This window comes from Exophiala bonariae (assembly GCF_035927105.1).
Source record: "Exophiala bonariae strain CCFEE 5792 chromosome Unknown scaffold_11, whole genome shotgun sequence".
In the NCBI taxonomy this organism is placed as follows: domain Eukaryota; kingdom Fungi; phylum Ascomycota; class Eurotiomycetes; order Chaetothyriales; family Herpotrichiellaceae; genus Exophiala; species Exophiala bonariae.
Window position 1 is genome coordinate 220,692 of NW_027042486.1, and position 14,067 is coordinate 234,758.

The window sequence follows — 14,067 nt, forward strand, 5'->3', positions numbered from 1 at the left end:
CACCTCTGACCACCTTTATATTCTTACCCTCGGGCGCGTTTCTCCATTCTCATTTTTTCGGCCTCTTCTGCCATTTCTTGCCTTTCCTCTAGTCCCTTTATACCACTACCCTCAACGACCAAAGATTCCCTTGTCCGTTGCCGAGCTTCTTGTACCTCTGCGAAAGAATACACAAAAACTATACTGGGAGATTCTTAGTCGTGGACGTTATTGCTGTGCTTAATGGCGTGCATGTAGGCTTCTGGAGCGGAAATACTAGTAAGCTAAGGATATACTTCTCGTTTAGATAGCTAGTCTGCACTACTCTCAGGCCGGAGATTTAGTATTTCTTAATTAGTGATCGAATAATTAACTAGATTCTATATCAACTAATGCTTCAACTACTTCGATAATATAGCGCTTAAATTTTCTTCAGCGTCATTATTAGCAACACGTCTAGAAGAAATCACCCGGGATCTTAGACTAGCTTCCGGATAAGCCTCACAGTCTGGGTCATACTAGCCTTGATTATAGTCGATATTCAGCGTATCTATGTATTAAATCCCACTTACTAGTAAAGAGCTAGCCTTATTAATCGTAACTGTTCCTCACTTAAATGAAAGATGAGCCTCGTAACTATCGGGTTATACGTTGTTATCTACATTAAAGTAGATTATATACCCATAAGGGTCTTCGGCTTTTACGAAGCATCTACGCAGGCGTATCTAAATTATAGGGTTTGTATATTGAAAATTGTTATATATATAGTCAGATCAGGATATTGTCGACACATCATGTCATAAGCCTTGAGGAGAGATATACAAGTTCCCTAAGCCCGAAGCTTAGGAGCTTTAGTCATTAAACTTTAGAAACTTTGGCAAACGACATTGTCTTTTTAGATATGGAGACTCCATTTCTCGTTCTGAAGCCGGAGTCATCTGAAGCTTTATAGTATGTAGGACTTGACCAGTAAGAATGCTAATGGTGGAGCAATAATTAGCCGAATAAGTGCTAAATTCCTGGGCCATCAGAAACTGTTTAGCCATCTAGTTGGAGTGGAGGGAAATGACATTCATAGCGCTTTGTCTTGGTCCAATTTCCAGCATCTTTGGTGCTTACCATTTGGATTCGGACGGCCCGTCAGGTGTCAGCAGCATCACTACCTTGAGAAATATCCTTGTCTGATGGATCCAGCTTCCAAACAGTTCTATTCGGCGAATTGACCAGTGCGTTCATAGCTTTACAAGCAGATACAGTCCTTCCCGAAACTCCCCTCATAAAAGGACGCTCAGTTGGAAAGCCCTGGTTGCCTCTTGCGTAATTCGATCCTTTTTAATCCGCAGCAGCAAGCACAACATTCCCATCGTCACCTTTTTGAATGCGGTACGCAGCCCAACCAGGTCTGGGTAGGTCAATACTGCTATCGTTTGTCAAAGCCTTCATAAAAACGCCATGGGTAACCAAAGCCACGTTTGGCCTCGAGGACTTTCCACAAGATACTACCATCTTTTGCAATGTCTCTCGGAGTCTCGTCGCTCGGGTTTTGACAGCCTCGTCTTGGTCAGAATAGGAGCCCGTCTTTGACCTCCATGGGGCGTCCTCCGCATCCGATAGGGTAGAAAGATCAAGATAAGGAAACACTTGTTGAAGTGACTCCCGAGTTGAACAAGTGTCGCAGGGCAGGGCGCTCCGCTCCTGTGCATCTGGGTCGACAATAAACACCGCGCCTGCTTCAACCCCATTTCCACTTGCTGGGTCAAAATAACGCTGGTCGAGGACTTTGGAGAACACTGCAAACGCAGTTTGGATTGCACGTTGCGATGGGGATGACAAGACAATGCCCACAGAATCTGATTCTGGGAATGTCAAGCCCAGTTGTTCTGCGGCCCTGGTCCCAGATTCTGTTAATGTAGGATCAAGCCGTTCAAAGTTTTTGTCAACGTTATGCTGGGATTCAGCGTGTCGCAAGAGAAAAACTTTACTTCCAGACATTGCTGTGGTTTCTGAGCTACGGCTACCCTTGGTATCGCTTAATTGTAGTATTAAAATATCATCGATTGCTCGACGAATACTATTGCAAGCCGTGATGATCTTGCTAGATAGCTATAGAAACAATGGAGTGTACAACTGAAAATGGTTTGCACATAGGCAGCAAGATTCTGATATGACTTGGTGCCAAGGAGTACTAATCCCTCTTAGAAATGACGCCATTCTTCGAAATACCAAGATATCGTTAGCATAACACGTGCATACGATGCCTACCATCTTTGGCTTAGGTACTTTGCTAAATTTTAGTTCACGGTTTTTCAGATAAAAACGACCAGTTTCTTTAAGCGTCAATTTTTGGTTGCTAGTGATGACCACACAGCTTCTTGGTAAAGCGTGACGACCCGTTCTCGCAGCCGATGCTCAAAATAGACGTTTTGCCTCAATCAGGCAAACACGGCCTTGCCGAATCCCCGCATTTGCCTTGCGCGAGGTTACATAATTGTCCTTTGCATGTGACTCTCCTCGCTGAGGAGATTGATTGGACTTCAAAATTGCTAACGCTACTCCTGCAAAGGTGGTTTCCTCATAGCTTCGATCACGAACCGCGCAAATGGGCCGTTGAGGGTATCAAGGGGCAATGATACTCGGTGGGCTTGCGGTGGCCATGTTGTGGGCTGCTAAACCGATCGAGTCCACCTGGATTTTTGGCCCATCCTGAAGATTTTGTGCACCTCCGCAAGCGAAAGTATATTCGCAAGCGTCCACTGTGCTTCAGCGCAACTAATTGGCGCTGAAAACGGACAGTTTTTCCCTTGTTGCGTTATTCACTAACTCAAGCGTGCAGAGTTTGCGAGACAAGCGAGGAGGGTGCGGCATAGCATCACAGTAGAGGATCGTACTTCATTGACAGAGCCCTCTGATAGACATCCTGCTCAGTACAGGCACCGCATCTTGCAGGGGCAGAACTGAGGAGATGGCCGGACCAGTCCCGGTCTCGACCGTCGCTAATACGAGGTGCAGTAAAGCTCTTGTCCAGCTGATACGTCCCGCACGCAGGGTACAAAAGCAGGCTCATGGTCGCATGAAGCGATCAAACTTACACATATCACCAATTCCGAAGCCCTCAATTAATCAAGTCTAACATGCCAATTCCAGTCCTCGTCACCGTCTATCCTGAATTGGACAAGGTATCGCGTGTCGAAGAGCTGGTGAAATGGGTGACCGAAGAGGTTAGGAAAAACGAACCCACGGTATCAGACTACAAGTCGTATCAAGGTCGTTGCGATGAGCCAGAACACACCGTTTTCATGATCTTCTTCCAGTAAGTGACCCGTACTCAGGATCCGGAAGAGCGAACTGACACTGTAAATGCAGTATCGAAAACGAAGCAGAACTGCATAAAAGAAAGTCACTGCCTCACCACCAGCATATTGCTAAAGTCGCCGACGAGGAGCAGCTCATGAGGAGGCCTCTGAAATATGTCATTTTGAATGGTCTTACGCAATGGTCTCGTTGAGGGCTTTTTGAGCATTCAGAACTGAGGACGGGAAAATCCACAGCACGTGCAGTGAACAAGCCAATGGGAAGGTGCGCCCGAAAACAAAAGAGCAAGTGATAAGATCGTGCACCAGCTCACCTATTACGTGTACGGGTGTAACCTTCCCATGCTGCGACAGCTTGGGGTACTTAGGGTCCAGCACAATCTACTTTAATATCAAAGAATGATGATGCTACGCAACATTTAGGCATGTCACAATATTACGTGCAATTGTGCTCGGTGTTGCACATGGAGGCATGTTGGTAGGAATGATGTCCCGGCAGACACCAGGTCTTCCATTTGGCGAAGCCCCGTTTCTGCGAACCTCTTGTTCTAATCATCAGCCTAGGCACGCCAACCGCCATATACAACTGTTACATGGACATGGAAGGCTTGGATGGTTGAGGCCCGCAGGCCATCAGTCTTACGGATAAGGCACTGGCCTGTGGTGGCGGGACATTCATATTCTCGAAATGGGTAGGGTGCAGATTGTTCAACAATGCCAGAAGGGCAAACTAATTCGTTAAATAATGCATAGAACATAGAACATAGCAGTAAGGAATCCTCGTGGCCATATGTGGTAAACTCTTAGTCCACGAAAGGAAACAGCAAACAGCCTTCATTGCCAGCCTCTACTTGTATATGGTCTCGGTGGACGAGACAGAGTCCGTTGCAATAGGTGGTAGTGCTGCACCTTTTGCTTTCTTCCTTGCAAGCAAGTTCTCCCGCCAGAGCCACGTAAGCACTGTTGTCGCTCCAGGACCAAGTGTGATTGTTCCAAGCATCCAGCACAAAGCCAAAATAGACCATGGTACTGCAGTCATGTCTGCAGACTTTAGATCACTGATAAGGTAAATCAACCACAAGAAAGCGGCAGTAAAACACGAGAACCCATTAAGCTGTATGAAGAGAACCATACCAGAGCCGAGATCATTGCCAACATTCTGTGAGGACAGTAGTTGCACGGCACGGATACCTTGATGAACGAAATTCTGCCCCATCGCCATATTCGTACGCACTCGAGTGGCGACCGATGCGACTGATGCAAAAGCTGCCAGTACACTCACCGACTGACGGATTGGCACTAGATCGGCTTCGACGTTGTATATTCGGTCGTATTTTGTCGTGTCTTTGACTGCAAACTTGCGGAGAAGTAGATGAAGCACGATCGTAACAAGGGGGAAAGATTGACATAGAAAATCGACGACCTGAGGTTGATGATGGCCCGGTAAGAGGTACATCACGAATATTGGGACTGACAAACCCAAAATGACTGCTACGAGGGCTGTTCTAGCGGCAGCAACGTTCACCATCCGCCAGTCGAGCGCTGCATAATCAGCAAGTGGACTTTGGACATAATGTAAAAAGAACCAGACAGGTCCCACCACTCCGATACCCCAAAGTTGAAAGGCAATTCCAAATAAAGCCGGTACCGTAAAAAGCTTGAGCCTGTTTGCGCGACGGTGACTCTCTAGGATCCATATAAGCCATAAGGGAACAAACTCAACGAATAAAAGAATTCCATGGTATCGCTGCAATTTGTCGATGCTCAGCAGAGCTGGTGAGAGAATTGTAACGGGTGCTGTTGAATACTGCGGCACGGTAAAGCCCCAGTATGTAATGTTAAGTCCTAACGGGCCGTGGGTGAGTGACCTTTCGAGTTGGGCCGGACTTGTAAATCCTAAGAACATTGCCGAGAACATGGCCTGGGATGAATATGCCATAAGCAAGAGAGGCAACGCAACAAGGATTCTTCTCGATAGATTTATCGTTGTACCAGGACCATATCTCTGATTAAAGGCCATTGTTCCGGAGAAGGATCTGGAGGGATCTGGCAGATAGTTCAGCTTTTCGGAGCCAACTATGTTCATGGCCACCTGATTTGCTACCCAATCTCCTGTCAAGGGCATAACGTAGAAGACAAGAAAATTTTCAAGCGAACCTTTCAGCGCCTCGAGCCTCGTAACGAGGTGGGCGATTTCGAAAGTTGCTTTGGTTCTTGCCTTTCGACGTTGAGAGATCGTAGCAAGTTTCGTTGCGACGTCTGTGTAGTTGCGATACAACGCTGCTGAAGCAAGCTCAGTTAGGATGTTTGCAAGAGTTGCAGCGCTTTCAATGGCACTATTTCCACCTTGGCCAATGTTTGGAGTCCACTTCACCTGTCAGCGCCTTTCATCACCAGACGACTCTAGCATACCTTGTGAATAGAATCTCCGATGCATACAAATCGACCCCATGTCCAATGCTCATACCAACCTTCTTCCAAAGGCACAAGTTTAAAGTCCAGTCGATTCCGCCACAGATCTGCAAACGATACTTTATCCGTCACGTAGACTGACATACATCGTTTCGCCAGAGCCAAAGCATCCTCGTCAGAATAACTCGGCACATCTGGCACATGCCACTTCTTATCCATCTTCTCAAAAACAAACCAGAACACGCGTCCTGATTTGTCCAGACTGTGTAAAAATGATAGATCTTTGCCCAAGACCTGATTGAATGGGCCGTGTTCCAACCCCTCAACTGGCTTCGATACTCCGAACATGCATTTGTATTCGGCATACATCACTGATCTGCAGTCAGACCTAGCTTTTACCCTCGTGATCAACTTACAGGTCTTTTCTGAGGCTGGGAGTAGACCAGGCTTGAAAAGTTCCATGTGGCGCCACATCTCATTGCGAACAATACTATGAACCCCATCTGCACCTACAACGACGTCACCTTCATACACAGTATCGTCTGCGCACATGATAGAGACCCCTTCTAATGTGTGCTCAATCTTCGACACGCGCTTCTTTATCATTATTCGTTCCTTGTTATGGATGTTTTTATGCAGCGTCTCAAGAAGAAAATGCCGATCCATGAACACGAATGGATATCCAGAGCTGATGGCGATCATCAAAACCCACGAAAGAAGAGGAGAACAGAGCGTCTTGAACTACTTACCGTTTGTGGTTAAATAATGGCCAATCATTTTCCCTCAACAGTTTTCCATTATACCAGACCCGGATCGTATCCATTGGCGTAGTCCTTTGTTGGATCTCGTCATAGCAATTCAACTGGTCCAGTATTCGTCCACCATTTGCAGTGATAGCTATTGAAGCGCCAATTATCGGCGCTATCTGGTCGCGACGCTCCAAAAGAACATAATCTACCCTCGATCTTTCAAGAGCATTGGCAAGGGTAAGACCTGACACTCCTCCACCAACAATTATTACCTTGAAACCGGCTGAAACCATGCTTGAAAGTAGCTCGAGTAAGACTGGCTGAGAAGATACAGACTCTGAGCAGCTTCAACGTGGTGGCGAAACAGCGGTGCCGTTTATTCACTGCAGGAAAAAGTTGAGTCGAGTCAAATGAATCTTTCAAACCGTCTTATAGATATGTTCGTATTTAATTACACATCATGTGCGGAGTAGCATTCATGCTCGCCTACCTTGTGAAAGCTGAACTCACCTTTTGCACTAAGCAAAGATGCCCGATGTTTTTGACCGAGCTTGCACTGGCTAAGAACGCAGAAGCGCAACTTCGTTGGATGGCCCGATTTTCGTTACCATTCGCGTGGCTCCTTGGTTAGCGGTATTGGGCAAACTCAAGCTGCGCAATCCTTCTAAAAGCTTGTAGCAGCAGGACTCCAAGATCGTGACTTAGCGACTAATCTCGTCTCCTTAGTACTGGGCTCCATTGGACGGCTGCTAGCCTTGATCTAGGCCACCCCCTGCAAACGCTCAGCTCACGTTTACCACGTCTACAAACACTCAGCGCATTCTACATGTGAGCTCACGAGCTCGTGAAAATATCTTGGCGACATATCAAAACGAGGCACGCGCACGCGGAACATGCGAACGCTCGTATTCGTGATTATTCCTTGGCCGCAGCAAGTTCTTTCAGCAAATATGCAAAGTCTATACGTTGCGGGGCTGGCTCACAAGCACTGGCTCACCTAAGATCGATGCTGCATCTAATAATAAGGTGGTATACACTTCACCAGGATTTGCACTCTGAAGCCTAGATGTCCTTCTCCCTCGTATTGAACGCTGTCTCTGCCCGCGTTATCACAAGCAGAGAGCATCTCCTCGCTTGTAGCTGGTCCTAATGCCTGCCTGGAGCCTCGAGAGAACACTGTCCAGACGGATGGGCCCCGCCAGTCCAAGCCCTCAAACGGCTCTACACCCTACATAATGGCTGCCTTTCAACCTTTCGCAGTCTTTCGTAGTGGAACTTGGACATACCTTCGCAGAGATCTACACACAATCACAAGTATTGCTCGCGGAAAGGCTTGATATCGGGGCTTGATCAACGTTCCCCGCTGTCTGCAATCAACCTGGTTGCTTCACTTGACCTATCAATGCGCTATGGCCAACATTCTGAAGAAAAGTTCTCCCACCGCACTTAATCGCGGCCCGGACCACCTCGATGTCTCTATTTGTGCGAACGAGGGCCAGGTGTATACGTCCTGGTGGCCCGATATTGCCAACACTCCTACAATCTGGTCTGGAGAACACAGCAACGGTTGGCTACCCATCGGGGGTTGGTTTCCACCGGGCGCACCTGTGGCGGCTGTCGCGCGCTCGCCACATCAACTGGATGCCCTCATCTGCGGCTACGACGGGCAGGTCTATACTACCTGGTGGCCCGGCACTAACCACGAGCGATGACAACATATAGAGATCCTGAAAAGTGAGTTGGTAATTAAGGAAGCAGCATGCCGAGGTCGCATCCTTTTTCATCAGGATTATGACGTCCAGTCTACCACATCATGCAGAAAAAATGTGCTTGAAATAACATCAAGCTAGCATTCTAGCGCAGCTTTGTTGTACCTTTTCACCTTATCGTATCCTCACCTACCAATATCTGTGTCCGCAAAACTACCAACATGACTTCGTCCGAAATTACAGAAGAGCACGCTACCGCCGTGGTCGAAGACCTGACCAACGGCTTCACAGCCAATCGGCCTGTCTCGGACACCGACACAAGCACGACAGTCAGAGGTTCAGCTTCCAACACCCTCGTCAGTGGCGAGCCTGTGGGAGACAGTGCGACGCGAAGTAGTTCTGCCGCTGTAGCTCGCCACAACAATCAGGATATCGAGCCTCCTACTGCCGACAATAATCTCAAACCTGATATTACGTACGAGAGGGCGCCAACGACAGCCGAGGCTGTTAAGCACGCTCCTGCGTTTGATACGAATAATGCTACAATGGATGATGAATAGCCTGAAGAGGGGCGAGCGACTAACGGGGGTTGAGAGCGCAAGATACTAGAACTTGCCCTGCACAAGTGGTTGCTCATGGTCTGGAGCGCCAGCGGTCACCTCAATGGTCGAGGCCTGGGACAAGCTATATACATGTAACGCCAGATTGGTTTACTTTCGCTTGCATCCATGAGGGTTTCGGAGTTGCCTAAATGTAAGGTTCAAAAGCCTCTGACAAGACTCCTCAAGACTTTTGCAATAGCGTCATCATGATGGAATGGTTTCGGGGTTGAAATCCGTGTATCTCTCTTTTAATTGTGGAGGACCGGCGAGTCGGATAGCTTGTCCCGAGAGCATTGGATGAGGAGACAGCCAAGCAAGGCCAGGGAGAGATTAGTTATTGAATATCTAAGTGATGCTTGCCCCGTTTGACCCGAGGGTCAGGTCTTCACAAGATGGATAACATTTGCGGGGCCATACCCAAGGACGAAGGTCCTAGCACTGAGCGCTGGAACTCTCCTCTCATCAAGTTCGTTCGGTGTATGATGCCAGTATTGGAATCATGCTTGGGATCTTGTATAGATCACTGGTGAGTTGGGGTGGGTTACATTAAAAGGAGATGGACTCTGCTTCTCCGGCGGCTCGTAAGCAAGTTTTCAGGCTTGGTATCGTCATAAAGTAGCCCGAAATTTAGATGGGGGAGGTGGTTCATCATGTCCATCTATATTGAAGATTAGCATAATCCAAATGAAGCTTCCTTCTCTGGCTTATAGTACAGCATCGAAGATCAGCACTGAACACATCTCCGAGAACTGACAGGTAGTGCTTGAAAGTTGATGACGGTTTGGGAATAATGATGGTGTTATAATTGACCTGGGGTCTTCGACTGACCCGAAACATTTAGATAACCTCGATATTGCACGGGAAGAAAGGGGCGAATTGCAGGGGCGGGCAAAGCAGTCATAAGTGACTTCACTTGATTTTCGCTTGCCATGAACAACCTACAAGAAGCCCTGATGGATGTCATATCCAAGAGACTTGACGAGCGCATTATGGTCAATGAACTAGGTACGAAACTTTCAAATTCTACATCTGATGCCTCAGTCTAGCTACGACAACCAATATTGACCTGCTTCGTCCAGATCGGCAATGAGGGCTGACTTTGTCGGACCGTAGTTGACGATAATGGACCATTTGCTGGACACAGCCTGCTGGATGTCATATGAAGAGATAGAACATGATCAACTAATTTGGTAAGTAATAATATGTACATAGTTCGTGGAAAAGATTGACACTCTTTTGCTCACAACGAACTTCACCCAACTCCAACCATATGGCCCGAACTTGATGAACTCACTGATACCGAGTCCCAATTAGCCGGATGGATACCGAGTCCCAACTAGCCAGATGCACTTCTACGATCTTCCTCGCCCAGATGTAGTGCTGCATACTCCTTGAATAACTCGCCCATCTCCACAAAATCACGCCCTCTCTCATTGATAGCCGCATAATTGGGATAGGCACACATCTCGAACAGGCGATGGTCCTCTGGTCCCCACTTTTCCACAGCACTGAGTTTGAATAGATCGATTGTGGCTGCGTCAAGGCACATTTCCAGTTTACGCTCCTGCAGAGTTATCCAAAGCATCCTCATCACGCCCCACGCAAGGTTCCAACGATGAGCGACGTTGCTCAAGACGACAATCATTATGTGGAAATCCTCCGTCAGACCAGGCCGAGGAAGAACCTCGATAAGACTGGACGCTGATAACGTTGCCGCGTGAGCATAGGTAACACCGAAGTAATCTAGTCCGATCGTGCGCTGTAGCCATCTAAAGATATCAGCGATGCTCTGACACGCCAGGACGACTTTCTCTTTGGCCACTTCTTGCGTTGGGTCTGCAGCATTCGTTGCACGAAGGACAAGATTTTGTGTAGTGATATGGAAGCCGTGGTACGTAAGACTGTCGAGGTTAGCATCGATGAGGTAAGAGTGTATAAGGTTACAGTACTGTAGATTGACGAGTGGTCCAGCTGGGGGAGAAGATTCCTGAACCTCATTCTTTGCTCCCGGGTGTAAGTCTCGGTGCCAAGTGTGCAGTCTTCCCTCAATCTCACTCAACTGGCTAAGCTTTGAAGCGGTGTCCAAAGTGATATGACCAGGGAAGGGACTGTCCTCTGGATTGCCACACAGAATCAAAGGTAGTAGATCTGCCGCAGTCTTGTACAGCCGAAAACGTGCATCATTGATAGCGAACGGATAGCATGCCACTTCCAGCTCCAGCTTCGGATATGGTTGCCAGGATTCTTTGATGTTTAATTCTTCCTCTTCGTATGGAGATGCCGATGCTAGTGGTTGCAGGGTGAGTGGTTTCATCCAGGCGAGAGCCACTTCACTATCACTTGTCAATATCGATTTGGAACACATGACAAACTTACGTCTGAATACTAAACACTGCCGAAAGTGCTAAGTTATAAGATCGTATGACTTCTCGCGATAAGGGCTGTTGCTTTTCCTGCTTGAGGCGCTTCTTCATATGCCTTCTGAGGTCGTTTGCAATGGCGATCGATTGAGTCACATAGAGCACACCAACACGGTCCTTCCCAAGGAAAACACAACTACAACGACAAGTCGGTAAATTTCGTTTGAGGTTCGAAGTATTCCTTACCTGGAGATTAGGGAGGGAAATGCCTGTAGACTTGTCAAAGTTGCCTTGGCTTCCTCGAATTCCCACAATCTCGTCGCTTCTTCCATAAAGTGTGCAGCTCTTGTAGAGCGATCATTTGGGTTTGCAAATGCAGATGGATGATCAGTGTAATTCTATTCGAATTAGAATAGCCAAGAAGAGGAGATTATACTTACGCATGCAACCAGTAATAGGCAGTTGACCAACAACGGAGAACAAAATTGGCTGGACAGGTTCTTTGATCTCATTTCCCTGATAAGGATGGCTTCATCTACTGAAGGGTATGCACAATGATGCCAGGCGAAGTATACTGACATTAGGTGCGATACCGCAGCGTCATCGTCGGTAACACTCGTCCATGGGGAAGCGGGAACTTGGATTGGTGGCCTATCAATCAACGCAGCAAGGCTCATTATAGCCTGTATCGAACGCTTCGAAAGCTGATCGCGAGTCTCCCTTTCCCGGAGGATTTCTTTAGCCACTTGAACGATTTCCTCAGTCGGGCTCCCAACTCGGGCGAGGTCGAGAAGCTTTCGTAACGATGCTTGACTTGACCATCGCAACGATGTGACTAGCGTTTCAAGAGCGTCGGCTTTATTTTCGAGTTCTTCTAGAACACGTTTCCGCCCCCTTCGGTTGTCGGCCTCATCTCGTGAACAGGGGATCTCTTTCACGATACAGCGTTCGCAAGGTGTATATTCAGTACACTGCGAGATATGGTCAATGAATTCATCGTGCTTATGTCATAAGGGTTGATCACCTACTCTTACCCTGGCTCGCCGACATTCCGCGCAGGCTATTGATGCATTTTTCTGTGGTTTCTTTGCATATCCGATACTGGTCCCTTGCCTCCGCTCTCCCGCTGGCGAGGCTGAAGTTTTGGGCAGCAGAGTGCGGTGCTTCTCTGCAGACATAGTCACTCCTGTCTATCTTAATTCGTGAATATTGGATTATTTATAGTAGTATTGAGTTCATTTTTGGGCATTTTCGGCTTTCACAAACCGTGACGTCAATTGCCTTATGACGGCTTTTTCTAGGGTTGTGCGTTAATGCTAAAACCGATTTAAAAGGACTGACATACGGTGGAGCAACGCAACCATCGCATGAAACTCCATACAAATAAAGCAACATTACTGTACATTTGGCTGACTTGGGCATTCTAACTAGCGCTTGGCAGTCTCTATGGCGGCGGACAATAAATCTACTTCGCTACCAATTGCTAGGTGAATATATGTGATTTGCGAATTGCATCTATATTTAGTCTTCCTCCTTGACAAACTTCAACGACTTTCTGACAATTCCATTCAACCCTAACCCTTAAACTCTTGATATCATAGTCAAGTAGGCTATCAAGTGCTTTGGGGAAGTCTAACTCTGTAGACAGGGCCAAAGCCTCCATTTTCTCGGTACCGGGAGGCCACTATCCAGTGTACTATGTTTCTTACATTTCGAACATAGATGCATATAGTCTTTATGCTCAACCTCTTAAGCAGAGCTTGATAAATCGAGGCACCAGAAGACACGACCAGATTCAACACGACCCGTGCCAGTCGGTATCGTTGGGATTTCATAGTACCAGGACAAACATTCGACAATGCGTGTTGGATGTGAGCCTTTTTACATTATTTAGACTGGGAGAGCTGAAGGACTTCAGCCAGTTCAGGACCGTATTGGAGGCTGGAGTCAGTGATAACCGACGGCGAGCAACACCGGTTTTTAATTTCTTATTGATAATGAGGTTCACTTTTACCTCAATAACCACATCCCAAGAGTCTACAGAGGCTTTCGAAGGCACCAAATAGCATCAAACCACTCCTCGCTGACTGATTTTTATATTTTGGTCACGTTTGCTTCAGACCACATATGAGGCGTTTTCTTGACCAATTGCCAATGGGATGATGTGAGAGCAACGTTGATGCCACCCTCCTTGGGGCCACTGTAGCACGCCCACCATCATTGGTGTAGATTTCACAATTTTTGTTTCCACTGTAGCGGGCTCAAATCATTACCTAGTTCGTATTTAACGAAGAACTTGGCCTGCATATAAGTCGATTCTCGAGACCGCCTCTGGAGCGTTTAGGGTTGTTCAGTATGTCTGGTGAAGTACTCATCTATTGTTGTCTTAATGATCTCTTGCACAATGGGGATATATGTGACATGTTTGGAGATCGCTTGATGTACCAACTGGGAGATCGCGAAGATCTCTAGCTAGAATTTCGCTTAGGAGGCGCCATTCCTGCAGTTCGACCACCCTGAGTATGGATACGTGAACGAGGTATCTTCGGTCGGCATACATTGAGGTTGTGCGTATTGTGCTCTCAAAATTAGACTCCATCTTGTTGCAAGCGTAGAATATCCACCTTTGAAAAACTCATCGTGAGGGGTACATCAATCTTGAAACTGGACGCGAAAAGAAACCGAATTTGAAGTTTTTGACAAGCTTCATGAAGACATTGTTGCAGATGGACGCCCTGGTATCACCCTTGCCTTTGCTTGATTGAAAGACTCTAATTTTCGAAAGCCTGTTTTGTAGGAGTGGTAGATAGGCAAGAGATATAACCGTACGAGGACCGTGACGGAGTATCACGAGTGTTGCCAGTTGCGACGACATGATCGAATACAGCAAGTGTAATAGATTTGCCACCTCCGAACGTCTGAGCTTATTGTTCCGTGCAATATAC

The 14,067-nt window shown here is 47.2% G+C and overlaps 5 protein-coding genes across 5 annotated transcripts; 2 read left to right on the forward strand and 3 right to left on the reverse strand.

The window, feature by feature from the left end:
- Positions 1-1,311: 1,311 nt before the first annotated feature.
- Positions 1,312-1,971, reverse strand: LTR84_001730 (uncharacterized protein; the record flags this gene model as incomplete). The annotated part of the gene is made up of 1 exon (XM_064845349.1): positions 1,312-1,971. The coding sequence occupies one exon, from the start codon at positions 1,969-1,971 to the stop codon at positions 1,312-1,314; it is 660 nt and encodes a 219-aa protein (XP_064706894.1).
- Positions 1,972-3,110: 1,139 nt separating this feature from the next.
- On the forward strand, positions 3,111-3,484 carry LTR84_001731 (uncharacterized protein; the record flags this gene model as incomplete). Its single annotated transcript, XM_064845350.1, has 2 exons — positions 3,111-3,289; positions 3,343-3,484. The coding sequence occupies 2 exons, from the start codon at positions 3,111-3,113 to the stop codon at positions 3,482-3,484; spliced, it is 321 nt and encodes a 106-aa protein (XP_064706895.1).
- Positions 3,485-4,137: 653 nt separating this feature from the next.
- Positions 4,138-6,308, reverse strand: LTR84_001732 (uncharacterized protein; the record flags this gene model as incomplete). Its single annotated transcript, XM_064845351.1, has 3 exons — positions 4,138-5,658; positions 5,703-6,073; positions 6,119-6,308. 3 exons carry the CDS (start codon positions 6,306-6,308, stop codon positions 4,138-4,140), a joined length of 2,082 nt encoding a protein of 693 aa, XP_064706896.1.
- A 2,073-nt stretch (positions 6,309-8,381) lies between these two features.
- LTR84_001733 (uncharacterized protein) lies at positions 8,382-8,720 on the forward strand (the record flags this gene model as incomplete). The annotated part of the gene is made up of 1 exon (XM_064845352.1): positions 8,382-8,720. One exon carries the CDS (start codon positions 8,382-8,384, stop codon positions 8,718-8,720), a length of 339 nt encoding a protein of 112 aa, XP_064706897.1.
- A 1,378-nt stretch (positions 8,721-10,098) lies between these two features.
- On the reverse strand, positions 10,099-12,785 carry LTR84_001734 (uncharacterized protein; the record flags this gene model as incomplete). The annotated part of the gene is made up of 5 exons (XM_064845353.1): positions 10,099-11,095; positions 11,139-11,318; positions 11,369-11,520; positions 11,563-12,093; positions 12,702-12,785. 5 exons carry the CDS (start codon positions 12,783-12,785, stop codon positions 10,099-10,101), a joined length of 1,944 nt encoding a protein of 647 aa, XP_064706898.1.
- Positions 12,786-14,067: the final 1,282 nt, after the last annotated feature.